A 27,340-nucleotide genomic window follows, 5' to 3' on the forward strand; every position below is an offset into this window, starting at 1 on the left:
AACATTTAAAAGTACCAATCAACAGTAACTGTAAGAACTCTCTTCCTTTACTTCAAAGTTATTTGGGATACATGGTTGCGCAGTGTGTTAATTTGCCTTAAAAATGGTTTGGAGAAAACAATGTTTCAAAATGCCAAAAAACTTAACTACTGAAATTGGGAAGGGTGTTCAGAGTAGCTGTTAGTTGCCAGAATTGATACTTTCTTAATGTTTGCATGAACTACATAGTTACCAGTTTGGTTTCTTTTTATGGTGTCCTCAGATGTTCTAAGAAGTCACAGCGAGGCATGTTCAGAAAATAAAGAGTTGCAGCCTTACATGCCAATTTTACATGTGCGTGATTCTCTAATCCCACCTCAGGACAGGTACGTTCTCACTGGAAGTACTGAAAGGAGGGAAAACCAGTAAAAATAAATTGGTCAATTAACTTCATTTCAGTAGATTGCACAGTGTCATATTTTGGAGATTCCTATTGACACAGGTGGGAGGAAGAGCACTGGATTTCTCTTACATGCTGGATGTCAACTATGCAGGTTGTTGTAATGCTAACTTTGTAATTCTTGCTTCAATTTTTAAGGAGGAAGATGAATAAAGTCTGGAACAGAGCAGTTGACTTTCTTGCAGCAAATGAATCTAGAGTTCGTACAGAGACACGAAGAGTAGGTGGTGCAGAGTTCTTGGTTTGGAAATGGATGCAACCTTCTGCAGCGTGTGACAAGATTTTAGTAATACCATCAAAAGTGTGGCAAGGCCAAGGTACTGAAGTTATATTTTGCAGCTATAATTGTCCTAATTTCTGCATCTAACTTACTAATGGTACTCTGCTGCTTGAACATGAAAGGCTTGTTTTCTCTCATGCATTTAAGGATTGTTATGAACTGTCAGTGCTATTTCTCTATTATCTTATTATATAGACTTTACTTTTTTGTGCATTGTGTCTGCCTTTTTTTCAAGGGAAATGAGCTTTTCTCCTACAGATACTGCAGAAATATGCAGTGGGCATTTAGCCAAATTGAGTTACTTCTTCCTTTTCATGAATTAAAAAAAAAAATACTCCTTAGTTTGTCAAATTCTGATGTGCCTTACACTTACTGGAAGTAATGTAACTGGTTGCATCTGACAGCAGGTAAATTGGATCTTGCAGACTTGAGTTTCCTATTGTTAAGTTATCAGTTGGGTGCCTAAAGACAAAGTTAGGAGGAAGAGATGTTTATTTTGAAAGGGAAACTGCTGGGACAAAAGACTCCTCAACTAGGAAAACTGCATTTGGAGCATCTAGTAGTGTCAGATATTCTAGCTCTGTCATAAATGTTTTTCTACACTGCATTTGTTTTTCAAACTCTGTGGTGTAAAGCATTTGCATTAATAGAGAAGGCAGTTGTCATACATGGATTTTGCAGTGGTCTGTCACTTTTCAGCTGTATTGTGAAACCAAGTAGCAAGAATCTAGTGGGTTTGCAGTTGCGTGTCTGCAGTGGTCATATTTTATTAGTTTGTTTTCTTTTTACCTTTCTTCATGTTAAGCTTCAGGTTTTGGTTCGCTCTTTTTTTTGGTCAATGAAGAATTGAAACCGTAAGACTTGACTTCTGGTTTGCGATTGAAAAAGAAGGGTTATTTCTATCTCTGCCTGACTGTGAAAGTAAATAATATCATTATATACTTCTCAGACTTAGACTACTGGTTTTAGCATTATGTTTCTCCTTTTAGATAATTCATTAAAAATGAGGGCTGCTTTTTAAAAAATATTGTGTGAATGCTACTGCAGGTTTGCGGTTCTGTGGTCATTGTTTTGCAGTAGCAGTAATGTGACATTCTGCTGTGACAACTGTATTGCTTGATTTCTCAATTTCTCAGATTTTTCATTAGTAAGATCTGTATATGAGCTTTATTACAAGAGTTGCGGAACCTTTTCTTTCCAGGACATTGTACATTAGGGATGTGCAAGTGGTTTAGTTGAAATGCAGAAGTGGTGGGTTTTGTCAACACTATTTCTGTTCCATCTCTGTAGTAGTCATGACTGAATTTCAAGCACTAAAACTGAACACAGCTTCTGCAAGCTATATATGTATATTATAAATCGGAATCTTCTACACAGTGTATTGTTCAATACAGGCTGTGAAACATCATGCTCTAGTTCCAATTTACTCCTCATTTGCTCTCAGTTTTTCTTGTCCTGTTTGATTGCAGTATAAATCACTCCATGACATTCTGTCCTGTATTAGAAATCAGATTGGATTCTCCTCACCTGGTAGACTCCTCAGTGTGATAGCTCAGGAGGTGCTTTCCTACCTGGAATATACATTCCAGACTGTAAACAGAACAGAAATCTCCAAAACTTCCTAGAAAGAACAGCTGCTGTAGTAGCTAGTGTTACATACCATCCCAGTTTGAGCATCTGATACCTACTTAAGCGAATACTGCAAATGTGGACAGAATAACTTAGTGTCTCAGCAGTAGCTTTTTATCTGTATGTTGCTTAGCGTATGTACTTAAGACTCTCTCTTTTCTATTGAATAGGATGTATCAAAATCCATTCTGTTTCAGTCCTTTTAATTGCAGTTTTCCTAGTTTTTTTGTTATGTTCGAAGTTTAGCAGAGATCTTCGAAGAACTGAAATTGCATACTTTAGCTCTAACAGAAGGGCGCGGAAATGGGGTGGCTGAAATGATTATTTGGGCTCTTGACAGTCAGCAGCAAAGGCAGTTTTCACATGCAAAAGTGTTTTCTATTTTGCCCTCCTTGGGTTCAAGTGAAATAGTTCATTGCATAAGTCTGTTGGAAATAGTTCCATTGCATAAGTCTCATGCTTTTTGCGCAGCTAATTCTTTCCTGATGTTAGAAATTCTACATGTATGTATCGCTTTCTTTCTTGAAAGTATACGTTAACTGGAATGAAGTTCATACTCTAGTTCTGACACTTGAATGTAGAAGTTCAAGCATAAATCTAAATACTCTTCAAGACTGCTATGCCCTGAACAGACTCAGCATACAGAAAATCATAATGAATTCTTGGGTCTGAATCTTGTGAATAAATTTCACGGTTACAATTTTTTAACCATCTGAGATTTGGTAGTGCTCTGCAGCAGAGCACAGCACCTGAGCATGTGCAATTGAAGAAGAAACCCTTTTCAGAAATACCTGTCGGCGTATACAAGGATATCCATAAATGGTAGTGTGCATTTTAACTGTGGAACCTGTGGCTTGCAATGTCTGCTGTCTCTTAGCAGCATGTTTAAGCATCACTGTGACATTTTGTCCAGTCCTTCAGGATGCAGCCTGTGTTTTGACAGTTTGGTTTGGTATTTTTTACTGGATTAGAATAAATTCTGGTGCCAATCCTTAGAAATGTTATCTACTGGATACAATAGATTTATTAAAAAGAAAATGGTAGGTAAGCTCATTGTAGGAGGGACAAATGTGATGTTTTGAAAACAATGTTCAAGAGAATAGTCAACTGAGAAGCAATCTTGATCATGTCAAGCGATTTAATTAAATCAGTGGAGAGAGCCCTACATTTCTAGTGTATTCAGTTTGCTTTTGAAAGAGCAGATACAATTTCCTGTCATGCCTTTGATAACTGGAACTCTGAAGAAAACTAGGTAGGCAGGGCTGCAGTGTAGCTAAGCTAACAGCAGAAGCTAAAGTTCCTTGACAGCTCTGGAGATGAGATAAAGAGGTTCTCTGAAGTACCACATCTAGGGTGATATTTCATCCTGCAGCATGGAAGATAACCTGTTACCTTTTGTGAATGACACCCCTCCTCCCTGTCTTGTGAGAACATAATCCTTTCTCTAAACAAAAACAATCAAACAAAAAAACCCCCAAACTACAATTCTAGTCTTAACTATTGCAAGAAAACTGGATTTCATACTGCTTGTAAAATTCTGTATCCATCCTGTATTTGTCTTCTATAGCTGAATTAGCTACATTAAACCTCGATTCAACCATACTTTTCTCTTTGGTAAGATTTTCATTTCAGTATCTTCCATGTGTATTAAAGAACCTTATGTTACGTGAAAGGGCATAATTTCAATATTTTCAGGTAATTTTTTCCTCCTTTTGTTCTTGTCTTTGATAAGAAGGGTTAGTACTTAATAAATGACAGTGATTCATGGCTTAACTTTGAAAAAGCCTGTTCTTAAGAAACATGGTTACCTATATTTGATGCAAGTCTTCAGCCTTAACAGGTTCATCAGATTCGCATCTAAAGATCCATTGGGCTGTCTTGTAACCCATGGTGATTGTACTCGGGAATTCCGTTAGCAATAATATATTAGTAATTCAAGGGGCATAGAAAGCAGTATTACAATCTCTTCTATGTTCAGTTTGAAGCCAGTGGAAGAGACATTTCTTCTGTAATAGACACAGTCCAGTCACAGTGAAAAAGGGTTGACAAAAGCACATGTTTTTAGCTGCTGCTGCTCTTTGAATCTGGAATGATACAGTGATATTCAGTTTAAGGTAGTAAAACAAAGTACATTATGAATGAAATAAAAAGTAGCTTCCTTTTCTTGAAAGTGCTCAGTAATGCCCAAGGGGAATTTATGAGAGTCGTAAATTTTTTTTCTGCCAGTGACTTACTGCACAAAGTTGTGCCTCTGCTTTCCTATTTCATCTCTACCTTTTTAATTTCATCTTGTATTACTCTTGAGACCTGTGTAGAAAAAGGCGTGAGATGCTTATTTAATCAGCATGTAGCTTAGACTGTTGTCCTGTAAGAATGTCTGCTTATGCCCTTATTGAGAGTATTTTGTATGCTCCACACCAAAGTAACTTTTCAAATAATTAGTATTGTATTCTGAACAGCTTTGTCACTGAAACTTTCTCTTTTGGGGGAGGGGGAGAATCAGTTGTTACAGATATGTAATGAAGAGACATCAGTTAACTATGCTATATGGAGTTTTGCTGTGTAGGTACAGCCTTAACTTGGCTGTGTCTTCTCTAAGCTCCCCTTCTGGTGCCATTTCTGGTATACATGTTAAGGCTTATTACTGTTCTAGCGTTAATTTCATATCTCACTGATTTCCACAGTAGTTTTTTTCCCTTACACATGAAAAGTTGCAAAAATTACTTCTAATTTACCATGATTTTGAGAAGTTTTTTTGAGAAAAAAACAGAGCTCATCTTTATTTTCATATGCTTCACTGCCCTGGGCACACTTGCTGTACCAGTAGGATGTTGCATTAAGTTGGTAGCAGTTTAGTCTTGTGCTGGTGGTATGCTCTGGCTGAAGTTACCTCAGTAAGCACCTGAGATCTTCTAGTCAAAAGGACATCAAAATTATTAGAAACTGGAACAGGCAAAGGTTGGTTTATGTAGGTAACTACACTAAAGGGTGAATTCCCCATTCAGTTACTTTCGGATAGCTCAGTGATGTAGCCGCTGCCGTAAATATCAGTATGGATTTTTTTTTTAGTTATAAACAGCTTGCAGAAATATTGATCCTCTGGGTCTAGGGTCTCTGCAAATAACCTCATTATTCTTTATCCTTGGATTGAAACCATGTGCTGAATAAACCTAGTTATAGACAATCAGCACATAATTTCCTCAACCCCACACCTTTTCAGGTCCAGGTCCTTGACTAGGCTACCCCAGATCACCTTCTCCAGTATAGTGTGGTGCCCCAGTGTACAATGCGCTGGTGACATTTCATCCCCCCCTTGATCTACTGGAGCTAACCTACATGGGCAAGGTAGGTCCATATATTTTTCAATGTTGCTTAGTTCTGTAAAGTTTTTATTGTATACCCTATATATAATTTCTAATAAGGGGCAAAAAACTTTACAAAACCATGTGCTATTGAAAAAGGACTTGTCCTTAAACTATAGGCAGCTCAGAGATAGATACAGTGTCACCAGCATATTTAGAAATCCATTCCCAAGAAAAAAAAGACAGTTGTTACAGGTGTTGGTGGCTTGCACTCTGTGTGCATGTGTATTCTAATAAGAACATTTTTAGTTATTTGTGGAACTTGCAGTAGGTTTGATATTAGAAATGGAGGCTAAGTTTTATTATTTCTAGTTGGTAATTGTATTTTATTTTTTTGTCTTGGGAATTTACATAAGAAGCAGGTTTTCTATGCCGTATTTCCAGGCAGTGAATTTTCTCTTGGTTGGTGCTTGTCTTTCACAACTAGTGTCTTCCACATGACTGAATTTTATCTGTGTGACATGGTTTTTGTTCAGGTGACATACAGAAGAGCAGTAGTGTTCACATATTTTGGATGTACTTGCAAGGTTTTAAAAGATCAGCAGTAAGAAGCGCAGACATCTGCCCAAAACAGAGACTTCTAACCCTTGGAATGTAACATCTTGAATATGTCAAATTTTTCTAAAGTAGGGGTTGCAAAGGAGAAGCATTAGCAGCAGTTTGGAACATCATTTTATCTTGCTGAGATTTTGAATCTTAATGTTTTAACTCTTGAATATACTTACCTTGATCTTCAAAGTAAAACTTCCTTCATGCCTTCAAAGCTGTTTCACTAGGCTATCCCCTTTCATTTCTGTTGCTGCTTTGTTAGCCCTTCTCAAGGCATGGAGCTGCCTTATCTGAATCTGAAGTGCTCCTTGATTCTTTTTCTCATGGTACAGTCTTCTGTTGTGACTCCCACAAGTAGAACTTGTGACCTTTAGAGAATTTAATATTTATTTTAGAATTTCAGAATGTATTTCATGGCAGCATTCAGCTTTGAGTTACTGTTATTTTTGATTTTCATTTTTCTTCTTACATCTGTTTTATCCTCTGATATGTTTCATTTCAGATTTTTAGAAGCTTCTGATCATGTGTGGTCATTTAGGGCTACAAAAGCCCTGTCCTTGTAGAGGTTCTTGACATGTTACTGCACTACAGACGCACTGCAACATCCATCTTAAGGTCTCCCTATTTGCTAGCCAGATGGGTAGCAAATTGCCCCAAAAGTGGAAGAAATGAAAATTCATCAGGCAGTTAGAACTGAATGGTTAACTTGCAGTTCCAAAAACCTACTCCAGGTTTTACATATATGTGTCTTTTCATGGAGATAGAAAGCAAATCCTTTCTTTTCAAGGATATGGTATTTTTTAAAATATCCTGAATTCCTTCCATGTGGCCTGGATATAAGAGAGTGCCTTAAATGTAAAAGTTTTAAATACAGAAAATTCAACTAAATATGGTATGTTTTCTTCAGTGTAGTAGAAGACTGTGCAAAACTTGATCTGCTTGAATTCTTTCATATATGAAGGAAACTTTCTTCTGAGTAAAACTAGAAAGGTATTAATGTATAAAGTTGACACTTCTTAACTCAATGGTATTATGCCTGTCAATAATTCGTATTGAATTTATTTTTCTTTTTAGCATTTCATCTAGATAGAAGAAATTCACCACCGAACAGCTTGACACCGTGTCTAAAGATTCGCAATATGTTTGATCCAGTTATGTAAGTAAAACCAGTCATCTATCTGTATTTCTGTATTCTTTTAGAGGAGTCCGTTTCTTTCCTCTGAAAGGGGTTTGGAAGAAGTGAAGAAACATGAACATGTTAAAACAAACATACGGGTTATAAAAAAAATTTTTTTTCTCTTAACATCTATGAGAAGACAAAAAAAAAAAATCTTAACTGTCTGTCTTCTGTCCCTCATTGGATTGCTCTGTATCTTTGGCTCACTCCTTCAAGGATGTGGCATATAGGCAAACTATTTGGAGCAATGACTGATCTTTCTCTATTAGTTAAATTTGTGAATGTTCAATTGTATCAGCTGACAGAGGAGACTCATGTGGCCTGACAACAGATTATAAGTTTTTAAAGTATTGTTAAGTATTCTGGAGTATTTGGACTGTTACAGAGCTTGCACAGTTTGCATTTAAAAGGCTGAATTTAAATCACTTATTACTTTATGGCACTGTGACTGCCTAATTTTGAAGCAAATGGATTTTTGTAGTGGGAACAAATTAGTCTTGAGTACTGGTTTCTAATGCTCATGTAATTCTCATAATTCTAAAGTATGTAGTGTGTATGAATGAATAACAAGCCTTGTTTCTCATACCAAGAGTTAAGGAAAAATAATTAATTTTTTTGGTAGTCTTTGAAATCTTCATCCGCTCCACTATTCTGTTATATCCTCTTTGGCTCTGGATCATGGTAGGAGTTGGGAACTAACACACAGGTTATGCCAGATAATCCTGTCCAGTCTTTGAAGTCTCTTTTTCCACTGTAAAGAGATACAGGGAATCCAGTAACTTCTCTGGAGTAAATTATTCCTCAGTGTGATTATACAAGGGAAAAATGAAGATTCTGTGTCTTAGAGGGTAAATAGTTGGGACTGAAGAATATAAGAAATTGAATGGAAAATAAACCTATTGATTAGGACAGGGAGGAACAGGAAATAGGGGTGGACATCACAGTATGGACACAAGTGATTGCAAGGTTTGGATGTATTTCTTCAGCCTTTTTTCTAACCACACCTAATTACTTCAGTTCCTTGCCTTGTTAACTGAAAAGCTGTTAGCTAATTTGGCTGGGGACAGTGTTACCCCTAGACCAGAGAAGTACTCTAAAAACCTTTTCTCAAGGGCTTTGAGACTTAATGACTGGTCGAAGACACCAGGTTCTGTGGCTTCTGTAGTAATTTTCGGGTTGCAGTAGGGCAAGCAAGACTGAAATTTTAGGTGTTGTTCTTGAAGCAAATTGATCCTCCTGTAGGACGATTAAATAAAACATGAGATTTACAGAGAGTTTTAAGTGAGATCAACATCCTTATTGTCCTTGCTTCAAAAAAGACTTTGTGAGCTATACTGGTTAGTCTGAGTGGTACTAAAATAAGTCCGTTCCTGAAGCTTCACTGTAATATTTATTGGTATGTTGTATTGGCTACTTTCCTGTTTCAGAATGTTAGCAGTTCAAAATGTCTTCTGTTAACGGAACTAATTACTGAGATGTTATTTTTGTCAGAACAATCTCCCTTTTTAACCTGTATCTTTGCTGTAAGCCTCAGTGTTTTTCAGTACTGACCCAGTCCATGCCCAACAGGTGCATTAAAAAGCCCCCACATTAATAGACTGGGAGTTGTTGTGTTTTGACACTTGTCTTTAATGTCTATGTCCAGTCAGCTGTTTTGAACATTGCGACTTCTAATACATTGACTTTTTGTAGACCTTTTCTTTTGGAATTTGACCTAGCTCCATTACTGGACTGCTGGGTTATAGTTCATAGTGGGATACTTCCTCCAATTCCATCTTGTACTCCCTAGCCCATTCCTCTTCTGTGAGCTGTTTTTCAGAGGACTGTTGCTCAGGGAAATAACTGCTAGAGTATGATAAGAACTATCTTAAAGAAAACACAGACACAAACAAAAATCCAAAACCCTCAGTGCAAGACAGACTGTATTATTAATCTGCTTGTGTCATTAGAGGAAGGAGGCTTATGTTCTTGTCCCAGATCTGAAAGGGATGAATACTTTCACTGACCACCTAAAACACAGAATGTTTTTGTGATTAGATTGTCAAGTATTGTTTTGATGTTTGCTGTGGGTACAAGGTATGTTTAACAAAACTAGTTTTAGCTGCTCTTTAAGTGACTGTATACTAACAGTAATGACTGAATTCTTTTCAGTGGTATACCAGTAGCTGTTAGAAGCAGCCCCATGAAAGAGGTCTTTTTTCTTGACTGGAGAATCATCTAGGGAATATACCAGTTAATTTGTTTTTATTAATGTTAGCACAGCAAATAATCATCTTTCTACTGCCAAAAGTCAGGACACATATCAAGAGAACAACTTGTCCAGCTTGTTCATTTGTACATTGTGAACCTTCACATCACAGCAGCAGACTTTGTTGTGTGTTCTAGACATTTACTATGCAAGGCAGAAACATGTTTTTTAAAATATCAGTCTAAGCATCACTTTGATAAGCCCATTTTAGGACAACACCCCACCCTCCCAAATAGAGGTTATTCCTTTTGATTTCTGGGGTTGAATTTTCTTAAGTGGACTATAGGAGCCAATTTGCTTTGTGTTTAGTAGGAAAAGTACTAAATCTGTCCCAGAGGCATTTACCAGAAAATTGTCAAGTTACAGAGAAACCAGACAAAGTGGGGGAAGTATGAGAATGTTGTGAATGTTTTAAAAATTATGTAATCCATTAAATCTTTCGTTGTTTGCCTAGGGAAATAGGTGATCACTGGCATCTAGCAATTCAAGAAGCAATCTTGGAGAAATGTAGTGATAATGATGGAATTGTTCATATTGCCGTAGACAAAAATTCACGTGAGGTGAGTGTCTTTCCAGTAACATCTTAATAGTTTGTTCATCCTTTTCAACTGGACTTGCAAAAAACCCAAACCCCTCTCTCTCTTGCTTAGGGCTGTGTATATGTCAAGTGTCTCTCCCCGGAGTATGCTGGAAAGGCTTTCAAGGCATTACATGGCTCTTGGTTTGATGGTAAGGAATGGGAGTTTATAACAAAACATGTAGAAATTACAGAAGATGGGTGCAGTTGCAGTTCTTTTAAATGGCGAAATGTCTTGTGTCTAAAGTATTGAGCAGTAACAAAAAAACTGGTAAACTAATTTTGATGTAATGACATATATGTGTTTTTACATCTTGAAGCAAAATGCAGTAATACTGAACTAGAAGGTTTCTCTTTTCCTATTTCTTTGCCTCATAGGAAAGCTGGTAACAGTAAAATACCTGCGACTAGATCGGTATCATCATCGTTTTCCCCAGGCTCTTACTTGTAACACTCCACTGAAGCCATCAAACAAACACATGAACTCTATGTCACATCTGCGTCTTCGGACAGGCACAACTAATTCTCAGGGAAGTTCCTGAGAAAACTTTCTACAACTGCTAGGACTGTTACTTGCAACAGGAATGTTCCTGTTCAGCTGCCGTCTTCCTTTTTTAGTGCTTTTTGTATGTAATACTTTAATGAATTAAATAAAAGTTTGAACGTTCCAGAAATCTTGTTTCCAAAGGGACTTAGCAGTGAGGCAGTAATACTGAGCTGACAATAAAGAAAAAGAAAAAAAGTTGTTTCACGAAGTTTTCCAGGGCTATAGTAAACCAATGCATTTAAGTTTTGCATGAGGAATACCGATTTCATTATACATTTGCAGATGTGGTGACTGTATTTTTGCACCAAGAAGTGTTTTTGATAATACAAAAGCATGGAGAAAAGAAGACTTCCTGTATTTCCATAGTTTCCTGTGAAATAATCTTGTGGGTATTTTGTAACAAGCAACCTACAGTTCCTGATGGTGACTAAGTTAAAAGAAAATTTGAGTCAATACTAGTTTTTTGTTGCTGTATAAGAATCTTTTTCTGCAGCTGGGGTATGGGGAAGGTGAATTTGGCATTAGTGGTTGCGTATCAGTGTGAGGGAAGATGAACTGAATGCCGATGTACTGGGTTTTGTATATAGATGTAAATGCTGGTGATGGCAAAAAGGGTTGTGTTCTGTGAGGATGTCTGCATCGAAGCAGCAAATAAGCTTCCTATTTTATTCAAAACCTATTGTTTTATATGGTTTTGGCTGTACCATGACAAGAGGCCAAATACCTAAAAGTGTTGGATACAGGTTAAATATCTTTTATAGGTTTTATATAAAATACCTGACTGATTTTGTGTGAAAGGTCTGATACCAATTGTAATGAATTCAAATTTGTGAGCAATAAAGAAGCAATTGGCAGATACTGGAAAAATATTTTGTGAAAAGCTGTATTTATTGTTACAAGTGTCAGGGCTGTGACAAAATACCATTGGATTAAGTGACATTCCCAGTACATTATAACATGTTTTAATTAACCATTTATCTGTTAAAATTTTAAAAGGTACATACTTCCTTGCAACAATTTTGGCTCATGCAAACTCGTGCAGCTGACAGTAAATCTTGTGATTCCAGGCTTGTAAATTTACTTACGTTTACCTAGAAGTACAAAATTGTTGCTGAGAAGCTTAGTTGCAAATCTAAGATTATTGGCTTTACTAATCCCCAGTCCTACAACAATTTTACCTATTTATCCAGCTGAACATCCTGTAGGAGGTGAGACTGGAAGCACACCAGTCCCACAAATTTTACTGAAACTCACTTTACTTTGTAGATATGATGGATCTGCAGCATGAACTTGCACAAATAATGCACGTTTTTCTTACGGTTAAGTAAACATGATGCACACTATTCTGCAACAGGAAATCCTATTGTGCCTTACCTTTGTGCTTTTGTGGGCACCATGTTTATTATTGGAGAGTTTGTTAACCGAAAAATTTTAAATCCTCGGTTTTATGTCTCAGATGCTAATGAATGAGTATATATAATATATAATCAGCCATGCAGAATTCTACTTACCAAGGACAAGTACATATTTTTATGGGTAAGTGGATTGTGCCAGGTCTGGTAGATTTTTGATGAGTTTTACTATATACATATATGTATATGTATAATATACATGTATATGTATTATATATGTATATAAACTAATTTTGTTGTATTTGATGTGCATCATAGTGATTTGTTAACCTGACCTTAGTGACCCCATCTTGTGACCTGTTGCAAGAGTGAATGTAAAAATAGCTGTGGCATTTTAAAAGGTCGCCTTGATGCAAATGCATCTATCTTGCTTCTAAAATATATTTCTTGTAAACACTGTACATTTTAATTGTAATATGTACTATTATGCAGCTTATTTTACCTTAAACTGTTAAGTTGACCAATATCCCTTCCTGCAAGACAGAGGGGAATATGTATGATATCTGAACATTTGAGAAAAATCAGATGTTTGTTGTAACTTGTCACCCTATCCTGTAAAAACAAACAAAAAACCAAAACAGACTCGAATTAAAGGTTTATTAGGGGTTTTTATATGTGTCTCACCTTCTAGATATTTGGGTGTCTCTGACTCAACTACTTTTCTCATCTGGGGGCAGAGGGGGAGATTAATTTGTTACAGCCACCTAACTAATTTTTAGTATTTGTTGAGATGTGAACAGGTGCTACCATGAGCTGACAGATAGAGCTGAGCTTCACTTAACTGTCTGTCAGCTTGACTTTAGTCCTGATTTTGTACGCAGGGAGTGCAGAGGCATTACCTTGATTCCTAAGTTGCAGACATGCCGTGTTGTCTGACCTGTTAAAAGACAGGGGTGAAGAGCCTTAACCTTGTGCTTTCAGCCTCTTTCTTGTATTTTGAGATACAAAAAGCCATCAAAGGGATGTTGATAGACTAACAAACAGAAAAGATTGGCTTTTTTTCCTGTCATTATCTTAACGCTGTTTTAAAAATATTCTAGTGACAAGTTGAAGGTTTGGGGGATAGGAGGAGCAAAGAAGGGTGTGTAAGTCCATTATTTACATTCACTTGCCCCGCGTACGTGTATACCTGTCCCGCGGGAAGGGGAGCAGGAGGAGGGAGCAGTTCGATGTCGTTCAGTTCCCTCTTTTTTGGAAGCTAGGCGCGGTGGGCATTGAGCGCTGTCGTAGTGTCGCGGCCGGTGCTGAAGTCAGGAGCTGGCTCCGGGTGGGAGCCGTGGGCCGGAGCCGCTGCGGCGCTGACAGCGCTGCCCCCGCTCCCGGCCGGCGCCGCGCAGGCAGCTGACGGTCACGGCGGGGCTGTCTCCACTCTGCCAGAGCGCTCTGGCCGGAGCCCTGCTTGGAGCTGCAGGAACGTCACTTTAAAAGGGCGAGGAGCCTCTTCGTCGGCCTGCCCGAAGCGCACCCTTTAACCCTTTAGGACAGGGCACTCCGGCCCTGCCGCGGCGGCGGGGCGGGACGGGACAGGACGGGGTCCCGGCCGCCTCCCCGCGCTGCCGGGTCGTGCCGGGAGTGCGGCAGGAGTCTCCCGGCTCCATGTTCATATTTGGCGTTGGCCGCCGGTGCCCAGGAATTTCCCGTCATGCTCCCCGGGCGGCGGGCCCGTCACTGCGCTCCCGCGGGGCGGGGGGCCGGGGCCGCTCGCTCGCTCCCTCGGGCCGCTCCCATGCGCGCTGCGCCGCCGCCGCTGCTCCCCGCGCTCTGCCTGGCGCTGGCGGCCGCCGCAGGAGCCGCAGGTAGGAACCGCAGGTAGGAACCGCAGGTAGGAGCTGCGCCCGGCCCCCCGCCTCCACACGGGCCCCCGCTGCCGTGCCGCGGAGAGGGCGGGCCGGGGGCTGCGGCGGGGGCGAGGGGAGGAGCGGCCCCGGCGGCGCGGGGGGCCGGGCCGGCCGGGCCGGGCCGCACCTGCCGGGGCTGCGGCGGGAGCAGAGGGGAGCGGGTCGGCGCTGAGGGGGACCCCGCGGGCCCTGCTGGCGGCCGAGAGCGGGGCTGGGGTCGGAGGTCGGTCGAGTCGGTCCCCGTGTCGCGGAGCGAGCCCCTGACAGCGCTCGTTATCCCCGCATCCCGGCCGCATCCCGGCCGCATCCCGGCCGCATCCCGGCCGCATCCTGGCTGTGCCGTTCCTGTGGCCGCCGCGGCGCCTGGACGCTGGCGCGGCGCAGCCCCTGGCTCCGGCTGTCCTGCGCTGGAGCTGGGAGCTCCTGACTCTGAAACGGGGTGCACAGCGGAATAGCTGGCTCGAGGAAGCAGCGCTTGACCGAGTGCGTAATGAGTTCAGTTCAGCCGCGGTTGCCAGCTCGGTAAATTGTGCAGCGCTGGGTCAAGAAAGGAGCTTAAACTTCACAAATGAGCTCAGAATTTGGTTGTGTTTTTCTAAGGAAGCCCAGTGTGTTTGCTGACTAGGTTTGTTTGGTGTTACTCTTCTGACAGATACAATTGATGCACAGGATAAAGTATAATTTATTTCTTACTGTCCCCTGCCCAAGTTGATGTAGCTGTACTTGGTGCATCTTAATATTCCTGGAAACAGAAATGAGACTTAATTAAGCTTCCTGTAGTATTTGACAAATTAGCTATAAATGCTGTCTCTCCTGCTTGAGCTGAATTTTCAGACATCACCCTCTTAAGAACAAAGACTGTCTTTAAGCACAGTGGTTTTAAACAAGCACAACTGTGTATTAAAAATGCTAAATCTAACACTAGTTATCTACAGATAAGGCCAGATGTCAACGGTTATCTAGTGACAAATGCTGTAAGGTAATCTCTGTAAGTGTTCTGACCCTAAACACAGCATTTAGGAAAGTGTAGATATATGTAGATATATATGTCATGCTCTTAGCTCTTTCTCTGTTGCTACAATTAAAACGGTTCTGAAAGTGCACTCTCTGGACACATAGATGTCAGAATGAGAAATCTGCAATAGGCAGATACTTTGCCTTACTAATACGGCTTGTTTATGGCAATGGAAGAGCCATCTCCACTCCCATTATGGCACAGTGCCACTCATCTGAATCCAGAATTTAATGCTTAGAATTTGTCCTGCTTATGTTCTTGCCCTTGCTGAGTAAACACAAGTGCTTTCTGTCTTATTTGCTGATGATTCCCAACTTCTTGTTACGTTGCTGCGTGCCTTTGCAGTTTGTCATGATTCCTTGTCTGCCAAATTTGGTTGGTAACAGTGCCCTTTAAGTCTGATTCTGGGAGTAGTTTCCATGTGGCTTGTCATCTTAATCAGACGTTTGCTCATAGTTTCTAAAAGAATCGCCTGCCTCGCTTTAGACATGGCTTATTTTAGAACACTATTTCTCTACTGTCTTTTAAAATTTATGTAGGGAATTAAATATGGTCAGCACCTTGACCAGAGTTACTAAATAATCCTGGAATTCTGAGATTAAAAAAGGAATTAAAAAAAAAATAAAGTTCTGCATTGCTGTGTTAAAACCACTGAAGTTAGTGGAGTTAAATAATATATAGTTCAGTCCAGAATGTGGTTGGTTGGTCCTTTTCCTGTTTGATATTCCTTGGATCTTTTTATAATACACATTTGGAAAGATTTTTTAGGAGGAAAAAACAATTCTGTTTTTCTTCCAAAAGTACAATCTTTAAAAACAATGCCTTTGTAGATGGAGTAATGTTTCTATATTTGGTAGCAAAGCCATATAAAGCAGTTGATCCTAGACAAAAATAAAGTCTTTTGACTGAGTGACCTTGCTCATTTTTCCAAGTGGTAGCAGTTACATGCTCTCACAGGGGTTAGTTAATTCAGATGTTTATGTTTGTACATACTCTAAGAATTTCTTATTTTTTGTTTGTACATACCATAAGAATTCCTTACAGCTGTTCAATAGGGCAACTTGCACGTGAGGGAGATATTTGGTCCTTTGCCCTGTTATTTATGAAGGTATGGGAGGATCTTGTTTACCTACTTGTGTTTTGCCAGCTTTGTAAGCTGATACTCGTTTCTGTGTCATTGGAGACCCAGCCTATTTATTACACTAGAAATGCTAGAAAACAGAATTTCTCTATTAGGTGGATGGTTAACAGTTCTTTTGTTATTTATTTTAAAAGATGGGGGAATAAAAGTCAGTAGGGGAGAGAAGAGAACACTCTGTTAAGGATTTAATCTTCTCAGACAGAAGGTTAAGAAGTCTGCCTGTCTGCATCTGACTGGCATTGCTACAAGCCAGCAATGCAGTAAAGCCATCCAATTTGGAGATTGCTTTGTTGAGCTGCATAATTCAAGTGAGTGTGTCCTCATTACAGAGCAACTCTTAAGCTACATGCAGCATTATATTAGTCAGAGGTAGGGAATATGACCTTCTTTTCCCCTATTATTTTTCTTTTTCATTAAAAGCTGCAATTTGAGCAGCACGCAGGCTATGTATGAACTCAAGCTATGGAGGCTTTAGCTGATGGGAAAGTGGGATAAACATCAGCCTAATTATAACTTGGTTTAGCTCTAGTTTAAGGGTTCCTTAGCCGAAAGACCCCCCCAAAAATGGACCCTCAAATTCCTGGTGTGTTTATGATGTTGTAATTAGGAATTACTGTTGAATAAAGTTAGGTGTGGATTTATCTTCCCCTCAGTAACTCTGAAGACGGTATGCTTATTTTGGAACAAACTACAAGGCTAGACAGAAATAGGGTGTTTCTTGCTCTGGAATAATTGTGTCCATACATGGAGTTATTTAGAGGTTACTTTCCCTACACAAGACAGAGGCCTTTTAAACAGAACAACAAAATCCTGGGAGATTTTGGGGCATTTTTTCTTAGTGTCTTATAGAGAAAGAAGTGGCTACAGGTTAACTTTCCCTTCCCTTTCTCACCTTGCTTTGATAGGATTTATTGTTATCTTTTCAGAGGCTTCATTTCCCTCAGAAGGATCTTTGGTTCTCAGTGAGCTATTAATATGTACTAGCTTAAAAAAAAAGCACGAAACTTAAGATCTAAGTCCTTCTCTGTGGCAATTTGTGAATGTGTAACCAACTAGTGGTGTTTTTAAAGTAATTTTCAACCAACCACTTAAGAAAAGGAAGGGAACACATATTGCGTTATTAACTTCTACCAGAAGATGAAGAATGTCATTGTGTGCTTTAACAGGGATTTTTGTGTCTTTAGTCTGTGAAGATGCTGATCTGTATTTTTTGTCTGAAAATAGGGTAGAAGAATTCTTTGAGAACCCCATTTATGGTGAGGTAATTGGAAATTATATCTGCTTAGCTCCAACCTTCTGGTTCTCATTTAGCAACCTCAATTCTGCATTATCTGAAAACCACACAATCTAGCAACCGGAGCTGGGAATAAAGAGGCTTTTTGCAATAAGGATTTAAGATCTGAGGAATTGAACAATACTAGCCCAAAACAGGCAAGAACAATACTTACACTTGTAAGGTGCTAATACAGTTTTGCTGTCCTCACAGACTTAAATTATAGTTTAGCATTGTTTTGTAAAATAATTAATAGTGTGAGTACTTCTTTATTTCCAGAAAGTTTTGGATTTAAACACAATTCAGCTTTTGAGTGTTGCACAGACAAAGTCTAAGGACAGGACTTCTGTAGAGTTCCCCAGTTTACTCTTTCCTTTCAGTAGTTTCTGAACATCAGGACTGATGATTTCTTTGAACTGTGGGCAGCAGCCTAGCAAAATGCACATAGCATGCTAACACATTGTTTTGTTGGGAAGCTATGCTACCTCATCCAAGAAATTTTAAGAGTAATGTTGTGCGTGGCATTTGGAAGTATTTCCCCATGGGTCTCTTTAACTCCGTGTTCTTCCAAAAGGGGACAACGCCTTTGTGTTTCACCTGATGGAAAACAAATCCCTACTACCAGGGAATAACAATAGCGCTGATGGAATGTAGCTGCCAAATGCCACTACTTTCACTCTCACCACACAATGAAAGTGGAAAAAAATTCAACACATGGAACCTTAGCAGCTTCCTGGGGAAGTGATCTGTGCCAGTTGCTGCCAAAAGAAAGCAGCCCACAAAGTGTTCCTTCTGGCTGAAGGATTGCACTGTTCTTGTTCCTCTCCATTACCCAGTGCATGGTTCTCAGGGAAATCCGCAGGTGAGGCTGTTCCAGCTGCCTGCACAGAGAGTGTAGGTGATTTTAACAACTTCGAGGACCTTCGAGGTGGGTTGGTGGGTGAGAGCTGCATGCATGTCTCTTTCAGTTCATGCAGCACAGTGAGTCTGTCCTTGGCTTTCCTGCAGCTGGTTCAAGAGCAAGCTTTGGCTTGATATAAAGTTGCTCAGTTGACTAAGAAAAATGGTTAAATATACAAGCAGGCTTTGCCACCTGGGTCAGATTGTCACCATTCTGCTGCTGGGAGGAAGCCCGATATTAAATATAAAACCAGTGCAGATCCATCCTAATGTGTCCTGATGATGAACAGTCAGAGCTTACACTCAGTTCAAGTTGGATTTGTACTAATGAGTGATTCAGTAGTGCACTGATCCAGTCTGCACAATGCTGAAACCAAGGCTTGCAGGTCAGATTGGTTAGGCTTCCACTCCTGCACGCCAACACCGCTGTCAGTAGCCATAGCACAAGTGTGTGAGAGAGATGGGAATAAGACAGGAGCAGATGCTTTGGCTGCCAGCTCAGGGATAGGTAGAAAAATAGAGGTGGATCAGTCAACTGTGAAATAACAGCCTTGAGATGCAAATTCAGAAACTCTACAATAAAATGATTTGGGTTTTCTATAGCATTATCATCTCTGCTTTTGAATGGCTACAGAAAAGGAAAATCAGCCTGTTGGTCAAAGCTTTAATATTTAACTGCTTGCAATGTACTTTTAGACTGTATCTTCATTTTTTCCTTTTTTTTTTCAGAATTAAAATCAGTGTTTCATCAGATCTTTTGTGTACATGGTGGAAAAGTACACTGTGCTGACGGCACACCTCTTAACATCGCTTTTCATGCAAGAAACCAAATTGTCTGTGTACGTGTTTGTTCTGTGTACTCCTGCTTTTACTTAAAGGCAAGTTCATGAAAGGGACAAGATCTTGCAGCAAATTAGTGGCTCACTGGGGAAGGGACCCACCAGATGCTCCTGGTATCTAAACTGCTACCTGGCATCCCTCATCCAAAAACAAGGCAGCTTTGCTACTTGCCTCTGAACTTGAGAGGTGCTGGTTTGTACCAATTTATTCTAGCAGTTGTTGAACCATGTTGGGAAGGATTATAATAGATATTTTGCAAGACTCTAGGCTCTTCCCATGAAGTCTTAAAATGTGAAATACAGTAGCAGTCTGGGGAAAAACAAGCCCTTTTTGTTGCTCAGTTACATATGAATTACAGACCAGTACATTTTGCTCTAATGACAGTCAAGTAATAACTGTGGCAGTAATAAAGACAGTGTAATAGCTGAGTGATGTAATGCTATTTGAGAGGAAGATTTTCAGAGCATTATCCCATTTCCACAATCACTCTTGTAGACTAAACAAGCCAAAGGCTTAAAATTTTTTGCAGGGATTTGTCTTTCTGAACCACTCTTTTTGTTTTTACTTCTCCTCTGGGCTTTCCTCAATTGTCTCTGTCCTACACCCCAAACCAGGAGCATATTCCAACTGACACCTCACTGTTACTGAGCAGACCAGACTTCCTCCCCAGTCCCTCCTGTTATGTATTATGTTTCTCTTTTTAATAAACTCCAGATTGTTATCTGCCTTTTTAAATTATTTTTAATACTTTCACACTGCTGGCTCAATTTACTGTCACTGTAACCTTGACATCCTTTTCTGCTGTACTGCTGCTAATCTGGAATTCTTACTTTTGATTGTTTTGTGCATTTGAAGATTTCTTTTAAAGTTCAAATGTGATTCTTTGTACTTGGCTGTATTGAATTTTATCTTGCTGGGTTTTGACCATTTCTCCAATTTATTAAGACCATCTTGAGTTCTGCTCAGCTCTTCAGGGTGTTTCACACCCCTTGGAGGTTGGTGTCTCTGCAGTTTTAGTAGGATTACTTGCTGGGTTTTGGCCCTGATCAGTAGGAGAAACACTGAACGAGTGTGTTTATTCAAGCAGCTCTGCACCTGTGATATAGGACCTTGATCCAAAAGAGAGGTGCTTTTCCAGTTTGCTTTATCTAGAAGTATTTTATATTTGAGGTCTCTTTGATTTGCTGCTTTCCTTCTGCCTGTAGAGTACAAGGAAAGAAGGGAAGTATGTTAGTTCTGGGGTTAGATTTTGGCAAGCCCATCATGGTGGCTTACTGCTTTCTAATTTTCATTGCTTATTTATGGATTGTTTAGTATTTTGTTTCAAAACCTTTCTGTGTGTTGAAGATAGATTTATGGCCATGTAATTCACCAGTCAGTCTTTTCTTCCTTTTTAAACATGGATATTACCCTCTTCCTCTTGAGATTTTGTAAAGGCAAAAACCTTTCAAAAATCCTCCAAGGTACATGCTCTTTTACTGACAATTTCCCCTCCTTGTTTCCCAAGTGCTTAGGATAAATTTCCTAATCTGTCAGAAGAGGAAGAGCAGCCTTAGGGAAAGATTTCAGGCGCACAGGATAGCTCCATCATCTTGGAATATAGTGATCAACATTGGTGTGCCTAATTTCTTACAGTCTGATATTTATGCGGCTAAAAGTTCCTGAAGTGCCGTTCATAAGAATGAGATGGAAAGCTTGATAGACTTTGATAAAGATTTCTCTTTAAAAAAAAAATTAGCTTTGGCAGCTCCATTGACACGTTTTGTGCAGAGCAAGGTCTGCACAACAGATTTCAAGTTTGAAAGTAGTCACTGCAACTACTTCAGGCAATTGCTTCTGCTGTTTCTTAAACAGTCCTATTTCCAACCTGATAATCTGATGTGCGTGTTTTATTTTCTTTGTATTGGGTTACAAAGAGTGAAATCTGCAGATGGGCTTAACTGATTATAGGTTATGGTTTATTAATTTTCTTATTTGTTTTGCGAAGCAACTACATAGAATTTCCAAACATGTAGATAACTCTAAGAGAATGTGAATCTTTCTGTACGCACATACTGAGGGTATAAAAATGACATATTGAGCAAATATATCAGAATTCTAATCAGTAATTATTACTTCAAAAATACTTAAGGTGGACATAGAGCTGGCATGTCCTTCATTGTTTTATCCTGACCAGGAATGCTGAAGGCTCTCACTGAGACATGCTGAAGTGAACTACAGGAGAATGGCCCTGTGCTGGGGTCAGAGGACGCTCTGGGGGCATGTCTGAGTGGCTGGGGAATTTCTGATGTCTCAGAGTGGTGTGAAATACCAGAACCAAGACAGAAAGGAGGGGTCCTGATGGTGTAAGTGTAGGATTTTCTTTTTTTGGAGCACCAGTCCAAGTAGGACAGAAACAAACTGCATTTTGGGGCAATGCTTAATGAAGTTCCTGACAGCAGGCTGCGGCGGGGGGGCTGCCTGCGTGTGCCTGCTGCTGCCTCTGCTGAAGGAAGTGGAACAGATGTCACTTTTAGGGACAGATTATGCAAAGAAAACGTCAACATTTATCTTAGAATATTGATCCAGAGGAAAGCTAAATTACAAAGCCTTGAAAGTAGCTGAAGGTTTAGGAAAGAGGAGAACGAAGTTGGTGGCTGCATTGTTGCCCTATGACCAGTGCCACCCCAGCTGCACCACGGTTTGAGGGGGCTCCACGCATGCCTGTGTGGCTGCTGCCAGGCCTGGCACTGCTGTAAGTCTGCTTTAACAGAGCGGGAGAAAGTATTTATGGGGGTTTTGTCCAAAGGTAGGTGCTTTTTGCAGAAAAGGTTTTGCATGGTTACTGCAAGTCCAGCCAGAGGGGTATAGGATGAGTATTTTTGCCTTTTGAATGCATTTAAGACTGGGAAATGTGGATTGACAAAAATGTGAAGTTTAACAAATATTTTCAATCTATTAAAAGAGTTAGAAGAGACGCCTTCGTGTTTTGGACACTTCAAAGAGAATTGAAGAGAAGGGAAATAATTTAAGCAGGTTTTGCTAGAATTAATACTTGTTTTATTCAAGATTTGAAAAATAGCTTTAGGATGCCTAAAGGTGCAGATCCTTATGCTGCACAGACAATATAAATATATTTAGCTAATTAAAAAAATAAAATGCTATGTTTGTGCATTTTTAAACTGCACTGGAATCAAAATCACAATTCAACTCACAGAGATTCCTCATAACATTTTTCACTGAAAATGTTTGTCTTTGGAAGGTATTCAGAGGCTGGTGCACCTCTTCTATGAAGACAGGCTGAGAGAGCTGGGTTTGTTCAGCCTGGAGAAGGTTCTGGAGAGACCTTAGAGCCCCTTCCAGTACTTGATGGGGGCTACGAGAGAGCTGGACTGGGATTTTCACAAGGACCTGGAGTGACAGGACAAGGGGGAATGGCTTTAAACTGAGAAAGAGTCGGTTTAGATTAGATTACAGAGAAATTCTTGACTGTGAGGGTTGTGAGGCACAGGAACAGGTTGCCCAGAAAAGTTGTAGATCCTCCATCCCTGGAAGTGTTCGAGGCCAGACTGGATGGGCCTTTGAGCAACCTGGTCTAGTGGAAGGTGTCCCTGCCCATGGCAGAGTAGTTGGAAGCAGATGATGTTTAAAGTCCCTTCCAACCCAACCCATTCTGTGATTTTATGACTCTGACATTTTCTTTTGTAAGAAGGAGAGTCTTGAACAAATATTTTCATCCCTGTAATTACCTAAATAGATGTACATATAATCCTGGTTATTAAATGTCAGAAAATTTGGGTAGTGGGTTAAAATCAAGTGGACCTTATATTTGAATCAAATTTATTGCTGTTAGGACAGAAATAGTTTTCCTTGCTCTCTCTTTTCAGTCATTAACATTTGGTATTCACTCAAAGCTTAAGTTATACTCTTTCCTTACTTGCTGTAATGTCTTCTCACTGCTATTCATCAAAATAAAAGTACACCCTTGACAAGAGAAGACTCAGGAGTTCCTATTGCAGCGTGCAAGGCATTCTTTTATGGGGTTTTTTTGTGGTTTTTTTTTTTATTTGTGCAATAAATAAGTCAGAGCTTCTATACGCTATAATTTTTCCAAAATATTTTTGGAGAAAAGGCTGAGGTTTCCTTGTATATTCATAAGGCTGCTCTGCATACCATAGTGACACAATCTGTGCGATCAAAGGTACATTTTTAAAGGATGCTTTTGTTCTGTTGATACATGCGTAGACCGGTGTGTGCTGAGGATGTTGTTTGAAGGACAACTCACGGGGCCGTGCAGCGTGTGATTGTATCAAAGGCAGCTGGCACCGCTCGGTGGTGAGGAGCGGTATCGGTTTGTAGAGAAAGCCACGTGGAAAATTTCCGTCTAAGGGAGACTGCTGGGGAGAGATTGGCAGCTATGATGCCTTTAACTCGAAGTGCTTTTCTAGCAGCTGGGATGATAAAAAAAGAAACCACCACCTGAATTGCTCTGAAATGAAGTTATCCTACCTGACAGAGAGATCAGAACTAAATTTTATAAACCCTTTACTTAGAAACATTTTTGCAAAGTACAAGATAATCAGGTCTGATTCAGAGTCTGATCTAAAAATTATATTTTTCTCAAGTAGGAAATGATACAAATACAGGGAGATAATTCAGCTTTCAAATGCTGAAGAATGCAGGATGAATTAAACGATACAAACAAGACAAATGTGTCTTTTGCACTGGAAGTTTATTTTTCTAGTAGGGTGCATGGCATCTATGGGCACATTATGTGCATATACATATAGACAGATATTAGCACCAACCATGTTTTCAATTAAAAGAGTTTTAAATATCTTTAAAATCTCTGGCCATAGACCTACTGATTGTTGATTAATTTCCTATATACACTGTAATAACTCCATGGCACCCATTGAGAATGCCTTAGTTTCCTGCTGTGGCAGGGAGTGTTGGGAGTTTTTATTCACTGATACAGATTTTATTCTGAGAACTCATTAAACTGGAGGGCAAAACCGTGTTTGGAATCACAACTGTTTTGGCTGTGATGTGTTCAGGGACCTTGCCTCCTTCCGTGAACTAGTAAGTGTCATTTCTACATTTCCTTACAGTGCCTCATAAAAGAGGGTCATCAAATTTAACTGGTCTGTTTGAGAATTCAGCTTCTCTGTGCAGCAGAAGTGGCAGCTTCCTTCATCCCTCCTGCAGCCTGGCTGTTCCGTGTGGGTCAGGAGTGCATGCTCAGCAAACCACTGCAGGGCTGGTTTGCACTCGTCTCATTGTGGAACGAGTGAGACGATGCTCTTTTGAAAAGGGTGTACTTTTTTGTTGTGTTGGTTGGAAGTCCTGTTAAGTCATACTAGTTAGCTGGAGGCTTTATCTTTGCTTCATTTATGAGATATTCTACCTAAGAGAAACTGCTCATGTCACGTATCTATTGTGTATTACCCAGGCAAATAATCTTTGTAAGGTGAGGAAAAAGTCTGCTGAGTTACAGAGTATTGTGTAACACAATTTAAAAGAACACCAATTCCAAATTACGTATTTGTTTAATCTTCAAAATTAGTCTTTTTTTTTTTTTTTCCTGGAGAAGTAAAAGCTAGTACAAAGGTGTTCCAGAAAAGCAGAATAGAAATTTCTGTTGAAGGGCTTCTGTTCATTGCTTTAAAAGGAAGTCGTATTTAACTTTCTGCTGAATGATGCATGGGATTTTTCCCAAATTAAAAATAGAATAGAAAGCTTGTTATCACTGCTGTGTTAGTAAGCCTGACAATGCAAATAATGGTGGGGAGGGAGACATACCTACTCAAACCAATCTGATAGCAAAAATGGGTTTCATGTCTTGAAGTGCTAGGGTACCCCTTGGATATTTCTATTCACAGCAGTAACCCAGAAGTTTTTAATATTTTTTTTTCTTTTAGTATTGAGAATGAATCCTTTATTGGTGTGCAACACAAAAAGCTTTTGTGTTTGCCAGTAGGAATTGTTAAATTAAAAGGTTATTTCCAGAACACTTGTATCTCATCATCTGAGCACCAGAAGCAATTAAATCTTTACCACTGTGCTGGAGAGGACTGCCTGGAATGGAAAAGATGAGAAATTTTTCAAGATGTTGAAAGGATCGTGATTCTCGGAAAAGACCCATTTAAGAATAGTTTATGACCGTTGTAGTTATAAACTCACTGCCGTAAAAGGAACATGCTGTATGTTGGCAGGCTACCAAGTCAGGGAAAATGAAAGTGCAGCTCAGCACTATTTTAGCGCATGAGATCTTGGAGGAGCAGGAGTGGGGGGGAATCCCAATTGACTTATATTTACTTTCCTTTGAGAGGTATTGCCAGTCATAACTATTGGGAAACAATGTGCAAATGACAGATGTATGAGCACTTGCAAGGCTGAGAGACTCACTGGTTTCTGCCCTTAGCCAAGAATCCTTTCTTCCCAGGCTTGGGGACTCCTTACTTGTCTAGTTTCTCCCCTTCCTTGCAGTCTCTGCTTTTTTGTGTCTCTTTGCAGTTTCACTTTTCCCATTTCATCTGTTGTTCACAAGGCTCACACTGTCTTCTCTCTATGTTAATGAAATCTCTTTCCATTTTACAATGCTCCCTAAGGACCAAGTGAGAGTCCCTTGAGCAAGGACCCTCTTCTGCATTACTTAAAGGAGAAATAATTGCCTCCCTCCTCCCCTTGTACTCAGTGTAGCACAGATGTCCTCTACATCCCCACAGGCCATTTATTCGGTTATTTAGAGGGGATCAGTACCACTGCCCTGCTGTGTGTAAATGTTAGTGGTAAAATAAGGAGAAACCAAGCCCACAGTTTTCTTGTCCATGGGAGCCAGCTGCCGAACAGGGAGGCATTAATATGCCTTTCCCCTTGTTGCTTTTGGGGAGGGTACAGTCTTCAAAAACTAATTTGTTTTGATTATCTTCTCACTTCTCAGGCTTTTAAAATATGGCCCCTGGACACACCCTCGGACTTTAGTCACACCAGCAGACCAGCCTTGTTGTTGCTAAGCTGTTTTTTCTCTAGTGGGAGAGGGGAACAATGCAGTGGCCAGTTCAGCATCCAGAAAGGGTTATTCCTGTTAAAGACTGTGAGCTTTCCATTTTAGGCAGCTGATGCTAGAGAGAATGTTAGCACAGTTTGGTAATTAGATGAAAATTAAATACATGTCTTTGTTTTCTGCTCAGATATAGTGTTTTTCTAAGTATAAATCATATTTCTATTCTGGATAACCATTTTAATATAAATGGAAACACAGATATATGGTGCCTCCTCACATAACATATCTTTTTGTCAACAGCTAAAATCAGTGAAATTATGCTGAACTGTGTGCAAAGGTTTCAGAATCTCGTTTGTTTTCCAAGATTTTTAATGATTATTTTATTGGAAAGATAATAATTTTAGGCTGTATGATAATCTAAAATCTGTTGTGGGAATCTCATCTGTCTTAGATGGAGGACCAAAGCCTGGGTAATAAAGCTCAGACTAAAGGCTGAACTCCTAAAAATATCTCTGATTCACCTCAGTGGGAACCTTTATGCAGCCTAAGGATAAAATATGGAGGGTATTAGTCCATAAGGAAATGCTTGTCAATTTTATATCACAGAATGGGACTCAGTGTGAGCAAGTGAGCATTTCTGCTCATTCTCTTTTCCTGCTTTCCTCTGTTTTTTTGCCTGATCTCAACCTTTATACTTTTCTTCTTCTTTCCCTACTCCCGCTGTTAACAGGAGGAATATAGAAGGCATTGCTGCTGAAGCTTCCCAGCTAGAATATGAAAAGGATACCTAAGTACCATCAATAGATTGGACTGTATAACCCCATTTCACAGGAGAAGGAGGACTGGCCTGTGGGCACCGTGAGGAAGCTGAGGAAGCCGTGGGACTGGGGAGGGCCTTGTGCACCCCTCGAGCTTGAGCAGCTGTGGTGTGTGTCATGCTTATTGTGCCCAGGCAGGCTCTGCCACCTCCAGCCCTGCTGGCTCTGCAGGTGTGGGGACAACCGCTACAGTTCATGTTATGAAACGCTGAATAGACTTCCCAGTTAGTGGCTTCTCTGCTTGCTTTGCAAATGATCATTCCTGTAAGTAAGGCCCATTAAAACACCTGGATCTGACAGTATTCTAAAG

At 39.9% G+C, this 27,340-nt stretch overlaps 2 protein-coding genes across 6 annotated transcripts in view; both read left to right on the plus strand.

Annotated features, from left to right (window-relative positions):
- The window catches only part of LEMD3 (LEM domain containing 3), a 43,589-nt gene extending 30,757 nt beyond the window's left edge, over window positions 1-12,832 (plus strand). Inside the window, exons 8-13 of the mRNA XM_010413838.2 lie at window positions 263-365; window positions 578-756; window positions 7,334-7,415; window positions 10,139-10,244; window positions 10,335-10,413; window positions 10,640-12,832. Coding sequence (XP_010412140.2) covers window positions 263-365; window positions 578-756; window positions 7,334-7,415; window positions 10,139-10,244; window positions 10,335-10,413; window positions 10,640-10,803 — 713 coding nt within the window. The 3' untranslated portion in view covers window positions 10,804-12,832. The remainder of the gene's footprint in view (window positions 1-262; window positions 366-577; window positions 757-7,333; window positions 7,416-10,138; window positions 10,245-10,334; window positions 10,414-10,639) is intronic.
- Window positions 12,833-13,941: 1,109 nt separating this feature from the next.
- MSRB3 (methionine sulfoxide reductase B3) overlaps window positions 13,942-27,340 on the plus strand; it is an 81,648-nt gene continuing 68,249 nt past the window's right edge. Inside the window, exon 1 of one of the 5 annotated variants that reach the window (XM_039570184.1) lies at window positions 13,942-14,029. The gene's annotated coding sequence lies outside the window, so the exon portion shown is untranslated. Of the gene's footprint in view, window positions 14,030-14,331; window positions 14,542-27,340 lie in introns of those variants that run through there. The other 4 variants (XM_039570188.1, XM_039570187.1, XM_039570186.1 and 1 more) reach the window with 4 other exon arrangements.

Source organism: Corvus cornix, chromosome 1A (genome assembly GCF_000738735.6).
Source record: "Corvus cornix cornix isolate S_Up_H32 chromosome 1A, ASM73873v5, whole genome shotgun sequence".
NCBI classification, from domain to species: Eukaryota; Metazoa; Chordata; class Aves; order Passeriformes; family Corvidae; genus Corvus; species Corvus cornix.